The sequence below is a fragment of the Dermacentor albipictus genome, chromosome 4 (genome assembly GCF_038994185.2).
Source record: "Dermacentor albipictus isolate Rhodes 1998 colony chromosome 4, USDA_Dalb.pri_finalv2, whole genome shotgun sequence".
NCBI lineage: Eukaryota > Metazoa > Arthropoda > Arachnida > Ixodida > Ixodidae > Dermacentor > Dermacentor albipictus.
The window spans coordinates 154,068,408-154,087,305 of NC_091824.1; the positions used below are offsets into that span (position 1 = coordinate 154,068,408).

General features: G+C 44.6%; 1 protein-coding gene across 4 annotated transcripts in view; it reads right to left on the bottom strand.

Annotated features, from left to right (window-relative positions):
• LOC135903786 (uncharacterized) overlaps positions 1 to 18,898 on the bottom strand; it is a 70,744-nt gene that overhangs the window by 13,557 nt on the left and 38,289 nt on the right. For all 4 annotated transcript variants that reach the window (XM_065434186.2, XM_065434187.2, XM_065434185.2 and 1 more), the window contains exons 8-11: positions 14,606 to 14,869; positions 12,036 to 12,124; positions 10,715 to 10,799; positions 755 to 1,004 (exon numbers count right to left, since the gene is read on the bottom strand). In XM_065434186.2, the coding sequence (XP_065290258.1) occupies positions 755 to 1,004; positions 10,715 to 10,799; positions 12,036 to 12,124; positions 14,606 to 14,869 (688 nt within the window). The remainder of the gene's footprint in view (positions 1 to 754; positions 1,005 to 10,714; positions 10,800 to 12,035; positions 12,125 to 14,605; positions 14,870 to 18,898) is intronic.

The following is an 18,898-nucleotide window of genomic DNA, read 5'->3' on the forward strand; positions in this document are numbered from 1 at the left end:
CTTGTCATCTAAGAAAGAACATTCGCTGTTTGTTTTCTGCACCATGCTAAGACTAATTAAACTTGAATTGCGTTAATTTCGTGTGAGAGGTGGTATAGATGTAGAGTAAAAGGGTTAACATGTAGAAAATGTCTCTATACCACATGCTTTTAAAGTTTGGAAAGTTTTGAAACTTGATAGCAAAATTTTTGCACCTTGTCCCATTTAAAACTGTGTGAAAAAAAATGTGTTGGAGAAGTAGTCACAGTTCCATGGTGTGGAAGGATTTTTATGCTTAACATAAAGATTTAAGTGAAAATGAAAAATATTCGGGACCCGTTTTGCAACTCATTAACTGCGCAAGAAAACGGAAAAAGAAGGAACAGGTGACACAAGCGCAACAACCAGTTTACTTTGGGAAAACATTGACACTTAAGTACTTTATCATCACATGACCATCCTGGTGGTGGAACTGGAAACCACAGGAAAAAGCTAAACCGAAAAAAAAAAACCCACTACGAACCCTTCAATAGGCCGAAGTTACAAAATTGTTATTGGCCTTCAAGAGGCGTTGTGACACGTGCTGCACAAGAAGGCATATTCTTAATCTGACAATGTGATGAAGGGCTGACTGACACATAGGCCCCCGACGTTTGCTCCTTGGTCATCAGTCAACAGTTGGTTGCACAACCTTCGTCAGTTGCTAGTGCACACACATCTTAATGTTTTATAACCTTCCTCACGGTATTAAGTCGCAGCATGAGAAGACGCTCACCCGGCCTCTTGACTTTCTGCTCAGCTGGGGGCGCCGGCTTAGGCTTGGGCTCGATGGAAAGTGCATGCAGCTTTTCGTCGGGCTCTGCACGAGCAAGTGGAGAACGGCGCACAGCAGGCGACTGTGCCTGCAGCCAGCCATGCCCTTCTTCCTCTTCTTCAGCCTCTCCGTTCATGGTGGCCACTCCCCGAGGCCTCTCGTCTTCCTCCTCATCCGAAGTGGAGCAGCTACTCCTCAACTCCTGGTTCGCCTGCACAAGTGTCAAATGCTTGTCACAGCAGCCAGCTGTGGTGCTGCTCTCTGCCACTGTGGTGCAAAAGACTGCATGTTCAAGCATACCCGCGAAGCTCCACACTTGATCACTAGAGAGACTGTGAGCAAGGGGGGGTTACAGAAAGCAAGCAAAAGAAATGAAAAACTGTCCCATTTCCCTGCGTACCATAATAAAAGAACTAATCTCAAGAAAGGTCATGTATTCACATCATTAAAATGCACTACTGCGAGACTCAGTGCAGCAGTGAACATTCTAGCATGTAAGGCAAATAAATAAGCTACCACCAGCTTGTGCCAGTGCCAGCGTTTCTTGAAGGGCCCCTGAAAGGGTTCGGACAAATTTTGTAGATGCGTAGGGTACAGCTTAAGTAGAACATCCGCACCACAATTTAAGTGAAGCGTTACATATTAATGGAGCTACAAGCTATTACAAGTTACCCTTCTCCCTAGCTATGCCTTTCCTCCTTAACACGTTCGCCGAGCGATCGGGGCTAAGCTTCGCCTTCACTGGTTATGCGTCACGATGCGACATCACATCGTCCACTTCCAGTTGTTTTGGAGCCCGCACCCACCCGCGTGAAACCTCTCCACTCCGCTAGCCGCTTGGCCGTCAACCCCAAGCGAGAGCTATCGAAGCAGCGTGCGTTGCAAGCATTCTGTCGTAGCGTCGATGGTGTCTGGTATTCCGGTAACCACAGGCAAGCTGGGTGTTTCGGCAGATGGCTGTAGGCATAAACTCAAGCTGATGAAGGAACTTTAGCGTAGACGTATGTGAGCAGCCCGATCGGTCTGCACGGTACAGCGCAGAGCTTAACCAGCGGCCAAACAAAGAGCTAATATTGCTCTAACCAAGTGGAAAACATTTTAAACATCTACAAAAACAACGTGTTGATGATTACACTCCTGTGAAAAATTTATACCATCAGCAAAGAAGAATACCTTTTGTTATTGCTACTGTGTGTGGTTGAGCTCTATGCCACCAGGTGGCTGCACCATGCAGACCATTCATATTTGCGCTTCTGTTCACCCGTTAAACGGCACAGTCAAGCGGCCAGGCCCCGTCCCCTTGCACTTGGGTTCGACCTAATACCTGACTCGCGAAACGCTATTGCGTTAGTAATCTTCCGGTGTAAAGTGACGGCCGCAATCGCGCAAATCCTGGCGCCGATAGAGAGCGTCAGTCCGATGCGCTGTGGCCAGTCCGCTCGTCTACTGGCTTGCACAAGCAGATGACACTAGCTGTGTTCCGAAAGTGCTTAAGTGTACTGAAAAATTGTTCTTGTGCATACTCTTTATGTTACTTTCTCTTTATAAAAACAAAACTAACATTCCAACTATTACAAACATCATTTGTTTACCATAAAGTTGGAAAAATTATCGATCATGTGCTCTGGTCAGCCAATCGAATAGCTCGCCCCACTGACGTCACATGGGTGATTTCTGTCATATGGGTAGGGGCAGCTTAAAATTCCGCCGAGCAGTGTGCTGCAATCAGCGGCGATGTGCATTTTTATAACCCTATAATAAATTACACGCTTTACGTCGAGCACTTAGATGTGTCAATGATCTGAAGGACCTACTCTAACTACTCAGTACGTTTGTAGAAAATCGTCAAAATCGTTTCAGGGTCTATTTAAATGGCAATGCAGAGAAACACAGCTTTAAGTACTGCCTTCAAGACAGTCAATGCAGCACACACCGAAGAGGGGCACTACTGTACACATCTAAGATTACTGCAGAGACGTAGTCCAGATCCCAGACTACAAATTAGATTGGACAACCTATGGTTCTTTAACATGCCCAATGCACGCTACACGTACCATTTTCGCATTCTGCCCGTCCAGATGTGGCCATCGCAGCCTGGACCGAACCAACAACCTTGTGCTCAGCAGTGCAACGCTATAGCCACTAAGCTACCAGGAGTATTCTAGTATAGTTATACTTATTGCTTCTCTTTCATGTTTCTTTAAGGGGACATGAAGCAAAAGATCACAATTTTCGGCCAAAAGATGTATGCGAAGATTTTTACAGTTCAAGAAACTCGGCACTATTAAAGAAGGTGACAGCAATATTTCAGCCACATCTGCATAGTAATAAAGGTAAAGAATACAGTAAGAAAGTAAATTATAAATTCTGGATTTTTACATGCCAAAACCACAATTTGATTACAAGGCATGCCTTGTGGGGGACTCCGGATTAATTTTGACCAAATTTTGCCCCCATCAAAATGAGGCTGCTGCTGCAGAGATTCTAGCAGCTATTGTCATCTTCCTCAGCCACCTTTTTTACATGGTGCACTCCAGCACACATCTCGGAGCTCGAGCTACGAGATTAAAAGGAAAAGGAAAGACTAAAAGAGCTTCTGCTCCTGCTATCGGTTTGAACGGTTCTCAGGTCTTTCACTCACCAACTCGCCCATTGTAGTGGACCTAACCTTGGTCCCTATAACGTGGTGACCCGCATTTTCGTTCACGATCGATCATAACACTGGGGCATCCGAAGTGAGAGATCCAGCCACTGACAAACGTGGAAGCCACTGTAAGTGCCATTATGTTAGCGAGAAGAAATGCTTCAGGCCAGCGGGTATAACCCTCTACACAAATGAGTATGTCACAAGCACCTCAAGAAGGTAGCAGCAGGCCAACAATGTCGATGCGACTTATAGAACCGGGCGTCAGGTGGACAAAAGGAGTGAATTGGCGACTTCGTGTGTCGTGTAGTCCGAGTGTTGAGAGTGAAGGCATTCGCAAGCCCAGCTGCGCATGTCAGTGTTCACACTTGGCCACATAAAGCAGAAGTGATTAGAACGTTGAGTGGCACAAACTCCACGATCACATGAACCGCGTAGCTTTTCGAATACTTACTGGTAGTGTTGGAATGGAATGCATGGGTGCGTTGGACCCCTTGACATGTCGCAAGTGTTAGTGCCTGAAGAAAATGAAAGGGCAAGTTGGACAGCGCTAATGATGTAGCAGTGGACCAGAAGTCCTGATGCTTGACATTTGAATGCTGCACAGGGGCAATTTCTGTGAGGTCCAGTGCGGTCGTGGATATTGCGACAATACAGGAGAATGCATCTGCATCTGCGTTGACTGGGCCTTCAATGTATCATATGTTCACAGTGAACTCTGCGATGAAAGTGAGGTACCATATCTCTCGTGTGGTATAAGTGTCGATTACCACGAAAAGCAAACATCAAAGACTTGTGATCCGTGAAGTCGTGAAAGCTTGTTCCTTCCAGCAGGTGTTGGAAATGCCAAACGCCCAAGTATACCGAAAGTAGCACGTGACCGAACGTACTGTAGCACATTTCCACAGGCTTCAGCTTCTGGACGAAAAACTCGAGTTGGTACCAGGAGTTGCGCTGGAACTGTTGTAAAATGGTGCCGACAGCAGCATGAGATGCATCAGTGATAACATGTATTGGTGCAACATGTAAAAGATGTAAAAGCAGGGTGGCATCTGCCAATGCATTTTTGGCAGCTTGGAAACTACAGCTTTGGACGTTCAGGACAGTGGAGCGGACGAAGCTTCAGTGGTATTAAGCTCTGTCAGTGGTATAATAATTCAGGCGATGTTAGGAAGAAAACGACGGTGAAGTTGAGCAGCCCAAGAAATTTGCAGAGCTTTCGCAGTGATGTTAGGCAAGGGAACTCACGCAAGGCTTGAACTTTCTTTTCCAATGGTCCGATTCCTTTGGAATGTTGTCGACGCCACAGACACACTTTGCGGGATTGATTAAAAGGTTGTGTTGCTGGAGCCAAGAAAATAGCAGGCACAAATGGTTGCTATGCTGCTCGAGGGAAATACTAGCCACCAGGAGGCCATAAGGTATGCAAAGACAAACGGGAGTCCCGAGTTGACTTTGTTGATTAAGCTCTAGAATGTTTGAGCAGCGTTTCTCAGCTCGAACGGCATACGAATGGACTCAAGAAGCCCGAACGGTGTCCCAATTGCAGTCTTTGGGATATCCGCTGGCTCGACTATTCCAGCTAGGTTGGCTGTGAAGTCATGAATGTGAGGGAGTGGCAATTGGGGACAGTGCATACATTGAGCGCACAGTAGTCGACGCCTGAGTTCCGTCTCAGGCGTCTCGGTCGGCAGGGCACCGAGGGGCCTGTGGTGATAGCATGATGCGCGACATTGCGACATACTGGCAGCTCAAGATTGGAAGGTTTCATGATGGCTCCGAAGACTGACAGAACTGAGGCGAATGCAGATGATGGTATCTGTTGTACCATTCTACTGGTTGAAGTCATAGGCGCGAGGATGCCTTGTATAGATGACCTAGTCATCGAGGCGACGAGCACGGAGGTCAAGACAAAGGGCGAAGTAGGTTAGAAAATCTGCACCGATTATGGCCATGCGTACGTGTGCAACAATGGACACCGATCGGAAGGTCATCGGAGACCCAAATTGATGGCAAGAGAGCGCTGGCCATATGTGTGGGTAGAAGAGCTGTTGGCGGCTTGAAGGGGTGCGTTTTTTTTTTTTTTTTGGCACGCTGCCAGTCTAGACGCGCAGCAGGCATAATGCTGACCTCTGCACCTCTGTCCATGAGAAATTGCTGCCCAACAAACCTGTCAGTAGCATAGAACAGGCGGCTTGTCGTACAGCAAGAGTCAACGGCCATCATCAGCAACTCTTGGTGTGGCAGCATGTTTCCCTGCCAGCTACAAGGGGAACAGCACTCGCAGTGGCTTCCACATTTGTCAGTGGTTGGATCTTGTGCTTTGGATGCCCCAGCGTTGTTACTATCGCAGCCGGCAGTTTGAATGTGACCTCTACCGCGAACTCACATGCCTGCTTGGCATTTGCCATATCCATACTGCTGCGTATCACGCATCGGCAAATGGAATGGTTGAACACTTTCACAGTGAAATTAAAGCTGCCTTGATGGCCCACCAGGCTTGCTTCTTGGGCTGAAGACATTTCCCTAGTCCTGCTAGGCGTACGCTTTGCTTTCAAGGAAGACCTCAGCTGCACAGCTGGTCTACGGCACAACGACTGCCAGGTGGACTTTTCAACTCCAGCTACTGCTGTCATGCCCGATCCAAACAGCTATGTTCAGCAGCTCCACTTTGTTTTCATGCTTGCATCCTTGCCCTAGTAGAGTTGCATCCTCGAGCACAACACCATGGAGTGCAAGCGGCGTGACGACCTGCACGTCGCCTTCCAGGACCTGCTGGTGCAGGTTCCCGTCCTGATTGACAACACAAAAGTGGCAAAGGTCACCATTCTGAACGAGGCCTCTGTATATGCACTAAAGCTCACCTATGAGGCGTGCCACCAGGAGAAAGTGTACATCAACCTCAATGGACGTGAAGAAGTCGCAGCGAAGGACAGGGTCAAACTAGCCTACCTAGCGACCTCACCATCATTATCCGCTTTCAATGACTTTACAACCGCTGACACGACAAATCTACCTGATCATACGGCATCAAAGACTTTCTTGCATCGCTGCTCTTCTATATGATCCCACAACCTCATGTTTGGCAGTGCAATGCTTAGCAATGCGATGCCAAAGCCACTAAAAGCCACCACACCACATGGTAATAAAGCGAGAAGTGGTTTGGTTAGATGGGCTCATGACACCTTCGATAAAATAAATGTAACCATGACCACTATATCGAAAGCGAATTTCAGTGTGAGGAAAAGGCTTTTCGAAAACATAACCGGAAATGAGCTATCGACCTAGATCTTCAACCTACATTTGTGAACAAAGCTAACAAAATAACTAAGCTAACAGACTGTGCCACAGCCACCATAAAGTCTGTCTGGATTATCTGGAATTGCCTTAAAAGGACACTAAAGGCAAAGAAGTCAGTGCAGACGGTTAAAATACTATTCCAGGAACCTGGCAGCACATGTTTCGCGCCAGAAAAGACTCAGTTTCAGTTAAAATCACGTCTGAAGGGTCCGCATACCTTAAGCACAATTTAGATTAGATTTAGATAGGGAGTGGCGACATTACATATGCCATCACTGCCTTTTACAGCCATCAGGGAGTAAAATTGGTGCCAAGCAGACAGCTAAGACTTCTTGGACTAAACGCAAACGTGCGGCCATGGAGATACTGAGCCCAGGCAGAGCGTTGGCTTGAACGCTGCAGCTACTCTTGGTCAAGTGGCGTGAACCACTCGGACATTCTCGTGACATTACATGGGCATGAATTCTCAGCTACTTGCAGATTGTGGGAGTTTTGCAAGCCAGCAAAATCAGCGCAGCACTACGCGATAACACAACTACAAAAATGTGAATTAAAGCACAGGCGGCGCAGAGTCAAGAAACAAAACCTTTCAACCACCTGGACCATTGTCAAAGGTACCATAAATGCTTTATCTTTTCTAAATATTGAAATATTGAAGTAGCGCTTTCTTCTGTCTTATAAGGCAGTGTAATGACCTTTTCATTACACGTTCAGTACTAGTGACAATATAATTAGAAGTGCCTACATCGGGCTAGTACGTGAATGTCCAAGGCGAGTCAAATCTTTTACTGCATTTCCCTAGATTTCTCAATTGCTATAGCCTTGTTCACAATATTATTGACACCTTAGACATTCTTGGGCATTAATTTATCAATTTAGCTCGACTTGGTATTTGCATTTAGTGTCCCTTTAACTCTTTGTAGACAAGTATTGCCTACAGGCAACATACAAGAGAATAGTTTTTTCTTGCCAAGTTTCAGTATTTATAATAAGTTTCTCGCTAAATGTCTTTGGCCAAAGCTGAATGACAGACAGCAAGCATCATTTGTTGTTTTGGTAAGATCTTCACGACGGCTAGTTGGTTCATATTTAGAACCGAGATTAAACAGCGCGAATAAAACAAGGACACAAGGAAACAAATACCACAGACAAGCTTGGGGTGAAGCCTACTTCGTTTCCTGCCTGAGGTTTACTCCCTGCTGCTGAAAAGACTTCTGCAAAGTATTTTTCTTTTGTTGAATATGCTTATTATTGATGCGTTTTGCACATTTGGATAAAAAATTAACATTTTTGTAGGGTATTTATATGGCTCGTCCTTAAAGGGGTGAAGGAATGCTTGCCGATTCAATGCACTTGGCAGCACAGAGGACACCATCAATTGGAGGGCCAAGAATACCTGCGAAGCATCTCTCTATCCACTATTTTCTCCACTACTCTTTTTATCCCTTTCCCCTCACCTGTACAGCGCTGTGGAGGTGCCCTCACACGAGAGGCAGTAACGGCGCTGTACTTATCTTTTCCTTTTCTCCTTTTAAAAACACTCATCATCAGCATCCAAAGAGGCTGCCGAATTAAATGTGAAAGCAATGCGGCCCCATCGCCATTTCCCTGGTATTTTCAAAGGGAAGGTATTTGGACGTCCAGAGTGGACACAAATATTTTTTGGATTAGGTGTGAAAAACACGTGGGTTTCTAGATAAACCATGGCCAGAAAAACATTTACCAATATTTCTAGATATCAGAGTTGCAGTTAATGAAGAATTACTGTACTTCCAGGTCACGAATGGCGCACAAGTTATCTACATGGCGTAACATTCTTGCAAGGTAAATTGCGAGTGCAAAGTTTTCACAAAAGAAAATGCAAGCAAGATTTAATAAGAGCAGCATTCCGGGCAAGTTGGTAATCCAGTACTCAAGTATTATTGCGCAACAAAAAAGACACGGACATAAGAGAATAAGACACACCAAGCGCAAACTTTCAAATTATATGTATTGTACCACTGAATCAGTTTATACATGTGAAGCAGTATAGACTGCGCATATGCTTACATGAAAACAAACTGCACATTCGTGTAACAGTTATGAGGCATGTGTTGCTGCCTCCAAGAAACTTAGTTATTTTTCTGTGAGTGCCTGCGAAGGGAAACTAACACACTTATCACGCAATTTTGCAATCATCTGCACTTCAGTTATTTCACCTACAAGCTGCATCCTGCCACGGGACACAATCGTGCATTCATCCTTGATAGGCTTGCAGCCATGATCGCCACAATGAATCGCCAAGAACCAACCGGTGCCATTTTTTACGTTGTTGAGGTGTTCGCAAATGCCATGCAAATCCAAATGCCATCCTGCTTGATAAGTGCACAAAGCATCACCATAAAAAGTTTGTCGAGTGTTCGCAGGGTGGTTTACAACCTCCCGCTTTCATGTGGGAAGCGATATATCGCGCAAACTGGGCGTTGCCTTAATGATCCGCTCTGCGAACACTGCACAAGACTTTTGTAATGGACCTCACCCCAAGGGTCTTTTCCACCAGAGCATTTACGTTCTGCTCCAATCAGACTAGTATATCGCCTAGTGATTTGCACACATCTGCTCAATGAAAGTGCTAGAGCACAGGTGCACAATGCTCATTCCATTGTCGAGGCTGTGGGATGTGCTTGCGTTCACCCGTCGCACGATCCTTGTGTATCACGCATAGTATGTCACGATGCAGCAAAGTGTAACCTTGACTGCACAACACTGACAGTTTGCAGTTTGTTGCGTAAATTCAGATCGGTGCTGTCTGCCTACATGCAACATTAGCCCGTTACTTCCAGCAGGCGTACAGATTAATTTTGTAGACAGGCTTGATGTCACCTGCGGACCCAAACACAGTTTCTATGGCCCTCAGTAGTGCACATGACTCTCCTGCACCATCAAGTGAGCCATTTCATAATCAGCTAACTTCTCGCGACAGTTTGTTGCCTGTCACCCGCAGGTAAGCAGAAAAATTTCATCACAGCCATGCTACTTAGGTTGTGAGGCCTAACGAGTGCTGCTACACAGTGCCTGCAACCAAAGTTACAGTTTGGTGCTGAATAGAGGCAGATTTATTCCCAATGGCTGTACAGCTCTCTAAAAAGCTAAGAAACCACCTAAAAGAGTTTGCCAATGAAAGCGAGTGATGGGGGTCAATTTGAATGGTGACGACTTCACAGCCACCATTTCTCCAGATGTCACGAGCGTGGATCTTGTCCAAAAAGACGATGTGCACCATTCGAAACTCAGTCACCGTTATGCATTAGTTCAATAAACAAGAATGTAATGGTGCCACAGGGATGTTTTGATAATCGAACAGGTTAGAAAAATCAGATCAGTGACTATAAACAAATGCTTCATCTTTGATTTGTCCTGGCTCCAAGCTGGGTTAATGCCAAAGCAACTTGCTCGCTGAAACCAAACTTACAATTATACATGTTTATAAATTGTTATTAGTCGTTCTGAATACTTAAAAAATCTTTCATCCTGAAATTTGAATTGAAGTGAGCACCAAACAGTACAATATTTATATTGAACTACTTCGCACAAGCCTTCCGCAGGTGCCTTCTGCATATGCTTAGATCTCCAAGTCAAGTTTGAATGAGATTTACTGCTTCAAAGCATAACCTTACCAAGAACTTTTGTAACTAAAAAAACGAAAATTGTGGGTTAAGACTGGCACAGTTGCTGTGAAAAAAATCGTTCCAGCTACCTGTGATGTCTTATTTTATACCTGTAAATGATAAATTGCGAGCCACTGATCATCTATGAAGCCTTAACACACATTCTTTGGTAAAAGAAAAAATTTAAAAAGTTTCAAATTGAACAGGCCCAAAGCGCACAAACCGGTGACTGAAGAATGTTCCCATTTGGTGAGCAACAATATCAAAATAAGTTCCACTCGCTGTCCAAAGATATACTCGCGTATGCAAGAATGAGTTGAGACCACTAACCTCATTTTGTGGCGGTGGTGTTTGCGGTACTAGTGGCCTGTTGCGCAGCTCCTCAATTTTGAGACGAAGCTGCTGCATCTCGCGGCTGCAACCAAGAGTTTAAATCAATCATCCACATACAGTGCTAGCAATTTTACACAACCTGCCCCAATTAAGAGACCTAATGGCATTAAAGTAACGTAAGTACACTTGCCACCATGCACTCATTCTTGGGCACTTCGCAAGCCTTGCCAAACTTCACTTGGTATTGAGCTATTGCGCATTTTGCACAATAGCTCAATAAGTATGTCTGGTCTGACCTTAAGTTTCATGTGGTTCCAAGCTAGCTGAGTGTTCAAAACTAAGAGAAATTAGCAAGACCTGATGGCTACAGCACTGATAAGCAGTGCGGCCAAAGTTTCATTCCTACACGGGCAAGCACAGGTGAACACTAGCAGACAATTATTGGCGATAGTACAATAGCCGTACTTTCATAAGTATGTGATGCCTGTCACAATTTGAAATGCATATTTTAGCTTACTTCAGCCAGTTTATTAAAACTGTGTCAATAAATATACACTGTAACAGTAGGAAGAAGTGCACAGATCCAGACACCATTCTTGATTGATGTCAGCTATTGGCCAACAGCAGCTGCATATGGAATCTACTATATGATGAAATATAGCACCCAAAAAGAGTGAAGACAAAGCTCCTGTTCAAGAGAGCATGCAAGAAAAAGATGACTGCATTCCGTTTGCGAGCTCCACACAACGCACACGACTGCAAAATTTGGCCGAGATGTTCACAGCAGCGTATGCTATTTGGCGGCCTTTTTTTTTCACCAAGCCCAAAAAGACCCCTTTAAATGCAAGGCCATTTGCTAGCACATGTAGGGACAAGGCCAATATCTAAGGAATGCCTACACCTGTCTTCGAGTACCGATTACAGCTTAGAGTATGAAATGAAGATCTGCCATCTGCTTTTGTTGGACAATCTTATGTACAATAATGACTAGTTCTGTCAAGTGCGAAAGATTCAGCCTTTCCTCAACGTTTGGCCTGAACTAGAAGTGCTTCATTATTTCACAGAGCTTATATTTTTACAAGAAATTCAAGGCATTAAAAATTTCTACAATAGACCCTCTACAATAAACTTAAACAGGACAGATGAAATTAGCCTCTGAGCCTTTTGAATCCAATGAGTTTGAATCCAAATGCACCTCATGCGCTTCAACAGTGGCCAAAAGCACAAAGCACAGGAACAGGCAAAGACTCGCATGGTTTGAACCTCAGCTAGTTGTCAGCCATGACACTCCCTGCCAAAATAGTCTTGCAAAACTCACGCATGCTCTTCCTGCACAGATGCCAGCCTTTCTTGTAGTTGAGAGATTTCAGTGTTTCGCTTCCTCAGCATCAGCTCCATCTCAGCGAACTGCACAGCAAGAAAGAATGCCAGCTCTTACTAATGAGCACCATCATAAAAGGTAACATCAAAGGGCAAGTAATGTACCACTAGCTCCTACTTCCAGAAATCAAGCTGTGGAGTGAATACCTGCCAATCTGAACATTAAGTACTTAAAATTATGCTGATGCAACATTGAAGGAGGACAGGAGGAAAAAAGGACAGTACACGTTTTGTGGAAAAACTTGCTCTAAGCACATGCCTGTCCAGGCATGCAACAGAGAACCTCTTATAATAGATTGCCTGCTCTCTCCCGCAGCTTTCTAAATGTCAGCGATGAAGTTACACAAACTGTAACAGCTTGTAGACACCAGCCATTGGGTTCACATGTGCATACCTTTCCAGATTTTCTAGGAAATGGGGAAGCAGTAGTTGCTGAAGCATTCCGTCCACGCAGACATTGCTCCTGTGCTACCCTCAGGCACCTTTCTCAGACATCAGCGTTGAAAGGCATGAAGAAACTAGTGATAGACACAGAATTTTGTTCAGTGGCCCCCACTTGGAGATGTCGAACACTAAAAAATTTCTGGAGAAAACCTGCACTGTTCACATTGGGTCCCTTGAAATATTTTTCCAGAAATGTGCTTTGAAAGGCAATCATGCTCACTAAAGCACCCCCTTCTAAACCCTTTCCTGTCCACGCCTATACCCGTCGATAACATTTTGTCGATGGTTTAAACTTGCAAATTTTGCCACGCTCGGAGCACTTCTGGACAGCTAGCACCATCCAGCATCTAAAATAGGAAACATTTTTTTAGTTTCGCTTTTGGGATCTTTAAAGCACCTTTTACCCACGCGAGACAAGCGCTTGTAGTTCCCGACATGGCGTCGACGTCATGTGCAGCTGCCCTTCGGAAACTGAATTTCCACGGATTCAGATGAGTGAGTAAGAATTTTGTAATAGCGAATTTTGTGACTCAGAAGATGATTTTAATTCATTTGACTTTGGCACGAATGGCAAAAATGCGTCAAATAGCCCCGGAACATCAACAGGTATCCGCCAGTACCGTATTTACTCAACTCTAATGCGCACCTTTTTTTAATAGAACGAGTCCAAAAATTGCATATGCGTTAGAATTGAGTGCGACCCTAAATCCGCATCACCATATCGCCATCAGCATTTGAAAAATGGCCGCCTTGTACGCACTTCTAGCCTAGCTGCCGTAGCTTCCTCCACGTGCATACCTACATGCTGCACGTGTAATCAGGTGCTGGTGTAATTTACCGCCTGTCTTCCCGTTTTCTGCGTTTATTCGATCAGCATGGAAGTGCCAACTGCAAAGACATGCTGAGTCCACCATGATGCCGCATTTAAAAGGAAAGTTATGTGCATGGAGACCGACGAAAATCGGGCCGCATCATGGGCGTTTGGAGTTCCTGAAACTTGTGTGCGCATCTGGCGCAAACAGAAAGAGAATATTTTCACCAGCAAAGGAACAAGGAAGGGCTTCAGTGGACCGAAGCAGGGTCGCTTCGCCGAAATAGACCTGCTCGCAGAATACGTGCAAGAGCAGCGAGCGGCATAGCAGCCTGTGACGACTGATCTGCTCAAAGTACAGGCGATGCAGTTAGCCCTACAGAAAGGGCTAATGCGGAGTGACTTTAAAGCGAGCAGGTGCTGGCTACCAAATTTTATGAAAAGAAAAGGCTTTTCTCTTCGAAGACGGACTGGGGTATGCCAAAAATTGTCCGAAGAATATGAAGAGAAATTGCAGTTATCAGACGCACGTTTTGAAGTTGCGTCGTAGAAACAGCTATTACTTCGGACAGATAGGAAATGCCAATCAGACGCCACTCTACTTTGACATGCCTGCCACCACAACTGTTGAAAAGAAGAAGGGCGAAGCAAGTGCGCATTTCATCTCCCAGCCACGAAAAAACTAGTCACCGCAATGCTTTGTTTTGTTGCACAGCAGAATGGCACAAGCTGCCCCCGTATCTTATCTTCAGATGGAAGACACTCCCAAAAGGAATAGTTTAGGCAGGATCACTTGCCGGCAGTGGCGCAGAGAGTAGAGTTTGGGCAACAAAAGAGCCGGGAGTTGACCTCAGCATTTTCCTCTGTGTAAGAAGTTTTAAAGATAGAAAGCTTGTATTTGCAGGAATGTTGTATATAGCATTTTCCTTAAAAATGTATATTCAGAATTTTTTTTATGTTCTTTTGGTGCAAAGCAGCATCAATGTTATTACGAAGTTTTCTCATTCTTGTTAGTAATTTTTGTATTCAATAAATTTTTTTCAAAGAATTGGCAATAAATCTTTGCTTGGAAGTAATACCATTAGAAAGCACATTCCTACTTTTACAAATTGATACCATACATTCTAATATCAAACATTTGCTGTAGCAGTAAAAAAATCGTTTACTAGACTACCCAAAAACTGCCTATTTTCCCACGGACAGGAAAGTGTTAAGCAAACTTCATGAAACCCCTGCCGGACTAAGTCGTTCACCTGGGCAGGGTCCCATCCTTGGGTCTGGACCTCGGCATCACATGTTAGCTGCACTGCCTGCAGGGCTCGTGACTGGCAACGAGGCCGTGAGGGTGTCTGGCTGGAGCCGTCTTTGCGGCCACACTTCTTGTCTTTTCCTTTCTCATAGTCCTCCTCCTCCTCCATGGCAGACTCGTATGAAGTGCTGCTGCATGAGCTTCGCACACTTCGGGGTCCACTGTCACCAGTGACCAGGGAGTGCAGCTGGTGTTCGGCACCAGCATTCTGTCAAGCAAAAAATAAAGCTCTGACCACTGCTGCCGTTCTGCAAGAATGGCGACACATTTACAGCATACAGCTATTTGATTGCCCTCTGAATTAGTTCTGCATAGACTCACGACAGACTTCTCAAACAGCATGAAGCATCACTACCACAAAATAAAGACTTTCACTGGAGTTGTCAATGAATGAAGTAGAGGTGTGCGAATAGCACATTTTGAGACTGCATCAAATAGTGCTAGAAGTAAATGGAATCGAATATCGAATATCTTTCTAAAATTTCTCAAATAGTTTTGAAATAATAAGCAGCCATTTTCACAAATGATGTAAAATGGTATTCACATCCTAGTATTACATAAGCTTAGCAGCTTTGTGATTACACTGGGCATTAACAAGTGCTTATAGAAATGCACGAATGCAGCAATAGGAATTAAGCAGTTTTATTCCATATACAGACTTTTTGTAAAATGCAAATGATCCCTTTAATGTATCCTGTTTCACTGCGCAAGTTCTCAAGTTTTATGGATATGTTATGGCCACGGGGATAAAAATTATATTTTTTCTCCAAATTTCCTTTGATTGTGCGCAGTTGATATTTTGAAATTGGAAAAATATTCATATTCACAATAGTGACTATTCAATTCAAAGACCAAATCAGATAGGACACTATTCATTATTCTGAAGTTGCAAATATTTGCACACCCCTAGAATGAAGTTCTTGAAAGGAGGGACATTGTGTTCTAGTTCATAGACAGTGAGGAAGCGCCAACTCTTTGCGTGACACCAATGGACATTGCAAGTGTAAATTTAAGGGTCAAAAAAGCAATTTTGTCCTTTTCATTAAATATGGTGAAACTTAGATTTGGAGGCGGAGTGTTTCCTTTTAACAAATAAAAACTCGTGCCACGGCCTTATATTGCGGGGCATGTTAGGAACAGGTAAATACTGCCAAATGAAGCAGCCTGTGTTGGGATAATTATTCTGCATATTTAATTCAATGCACCATATATTTTCTGTCAGTTCCATCGAAGTTAAATTACTCGAAGTCAATTGTACTGGTTCTGCATGGTCTTCAAAAGTACTTATGCTTCATGGAATACAGCATCCTTTTGAAGATATAACAGGGTGTCTACCAAGCTGACATTTCCAAATTCCCTGAGTTTTCCAGGTTTTCCCTGAGCACTTTTGCTAAATTCCCTGAATGAGCCAGAACTTTGTTTTATGTCAAGACAGGCTGACACCATGTTGCCCGATGCTGTCACTCTCGAGTAAGCATGTTGAAACAAAAAAATGACTTAATCCAGTTTGAATAGTAAGGAGCAATATCTATTTTACTGAAAAAGAAAACAGAAGGAAGGTGTTAGTAAAATGCACAGTGAAAAAAATGATAAAACCCATTGCAAATTGGGTCGAACATATTCAAATACGAGTGTAAGGAGATGCATACATAAGTAAATATTTTTTGAATATGAGCTATTTCTATCAACTGATAGCAAGCTCATCGGTATGAGGCCTGAAGTTTGTCACAACTAAGATTCTCTCTAAGCAGCTGGGAAGTCAATCTCGACTGTCCTGACAATGACATACTCTCTGCCCGTACAAAACATCTCAGTGTAGGGTTTCACTGCTTTAAATAGCTTATTTTGGTTTGAATGAAGGACACCTGCATCTCGGCATCAGCCAACGCTTTGTTTTTTGAGCTCAAGCTCCTTCAAAGAGGTGGTGGGACGCTTCATTTCCCGTTAATTCCTCAGGACGTCGGTCCTTCCTGTTCTCATCCTCCTTCTGCCACACGTTCACCCCATGGATCATTTGAAGCATCCTCTTGGTCAGTTGTACAGTCAACGTCCAATTTTTCGGACTCCCTAGGGGCCGCAAAAACATCCGAAAATCGGGCAGTCCGAAAAAAATGAATGCATGTCTCTAACTGCCTATGAGGGCTAAAATTGGAACAGGCACGTCCGCAAAAGTTCTTAAGGCCTGCCAGTACACTTATTAGGCATATCAGTGCTCGTACTGTGACAGGAGATGAGGGTGCACGCGCGTATATTTAAGGAATACATAATGTGTCCCGTGACAATTGCCCCTTCCCACGCTTGTAAGCTTCACCGCCTTACATTGCTGTAATGAGGCGAAGCTAACTTTCGGAAACTGTCATTACAAAACGCGCTGTGTGTGATCTGCGAACTTCAAAGCCAATGGCGAAGATTACAAACGTGGTGTTGGTGCCATTGCTGACAGCGGCGAATTCTTTCAATGAAAAACACGGCACCGCACGGCAAGAAGCTTAACAGCGAACGTAGAAGCAGCTAGACCAAACGTTGCGTGGTGGTGGCCACGGCTGCCGGCGGATTTGCGTGCGATAGTGCCAGTTCGGGGCGGCGAGATAATCAAAATGGCGGCGGTGGCGGCTTTGATTAATGCCATTTCAGACCTGCAGTCAGGGCAATATACATTTACTACACGGAGTACGTGGTGGTGCCGCAAAGCCGTGCAAATTACCGGGCATGTCCGAAAAAGCGTCTGGAAAAATCGGTCGTTAACTACTCTGGCAATACATTGTGCCGATGACACGGCGTCAATGACGATTCATTGCGATTCCTCTGTTACTGGAGCCAGCATTAACACGACTTTCGTTCCCTTTCAATAAAGTTACAGCTAATTTTCCCTGACAGAAGCACGAATTCCCTGAGTTTTCCCTGAGTTTTTCCAGACTGTTCAAATTCCCTGAGAATTCCCGGTTTTCCCGGTTTTCCCGGTTGGTAGACACCCTGTATAAAGCCGAGTGAAAAACCTCTTATAAAGTCGCTTATTACTCGGTTGTCTGCCCCGAAGTTGAAAAAAACTCCCCTTTCACTCAACATGGTTAAATGTGCACAGTGACATGCCATCATATTGCAAGTGATTGGAAGCTTACCTTGAGCCTTAACACTGGTGGTAACAAAATTACAATAGAACCGCTCTACTACGTTTTCCACAGGACGGCAAGAAAAAGGAGAACTTGTACTGCGAAAGTGATTACGTTAAAGTGCTGTTAAAAATAAAAAGCAAAGACACTACGTAAGCTAAGCCTACAAAGAATTCACAGTCAAATGATAATGCAGACTCGACAGGGAACACCGAAAGGTTTGAACTGATTCGGCATAGAATGAATGGCCTAGCAAGAGTGACAAAACAGTATTGTACCCTCGGATCATAATTTCGGGAATGCCTAGATTTTGTGCAACTAGTGCATCGGCGTCTACAAGAGACGGCATTCTTGGTTCAGTGCTGAGTGCACTGTCTTATCACAGTGTCTTATCACTATCACCTCTCTACAAGACTGGTCTTCAGGATTGATATTGCAAGAACACCACCAGAGTTTGCCGAGTTGGTGCATGCAGACGGAATTGCCTGTGTGAGGGTCCATATCGCTACCAATAGACAAAAGTACAGAATTCATGCAGTGCTTCTTCATTCCCTGGCAACACAACAGAAGTCCACCGAACTATGATAGCTGAATAATTGTGGGTTTCCTCAGAATACCATATTTACTCTCATTATCAATGCACTTGCGCAACGAATACAGCCCCCACTTTTTATAATCAAGAGCGTTTTTTTTTTCTTTTCCTTACATAATGACGGCAACCTGAACTTGCTGCTGTGAATTAGGAGACATGCGATATGATTCGGCGTTTGATATGGCATCCGGTGGGTACGACCGTGTCAAATGCCGTATTGGATGCCAAATCGTACTGTGCATCTCCTACTTTTATTGCGATAGCTGTCATAGGACGCTCCAGGCACATTTTTGCCACAGTCACCACACACAGCATGCTGCATGTGTGAGTGAAAACGTGCGAGAGAAGCCGATGATCGCTGCTCGATCTGGCACGCGCATGGGAGGAAAGCTGGGAGGAAATGTGCAGTCTTTCATCGTGCAAGAAGCCCCCCTCCCACCCTTCCCGTAATGGGGGAGGGAGGCAGTAGCATTGTACACTGGCGGGAACTGTGTTACACGACCACACCAGACGGACGCTCACAATTGCGGCTCTC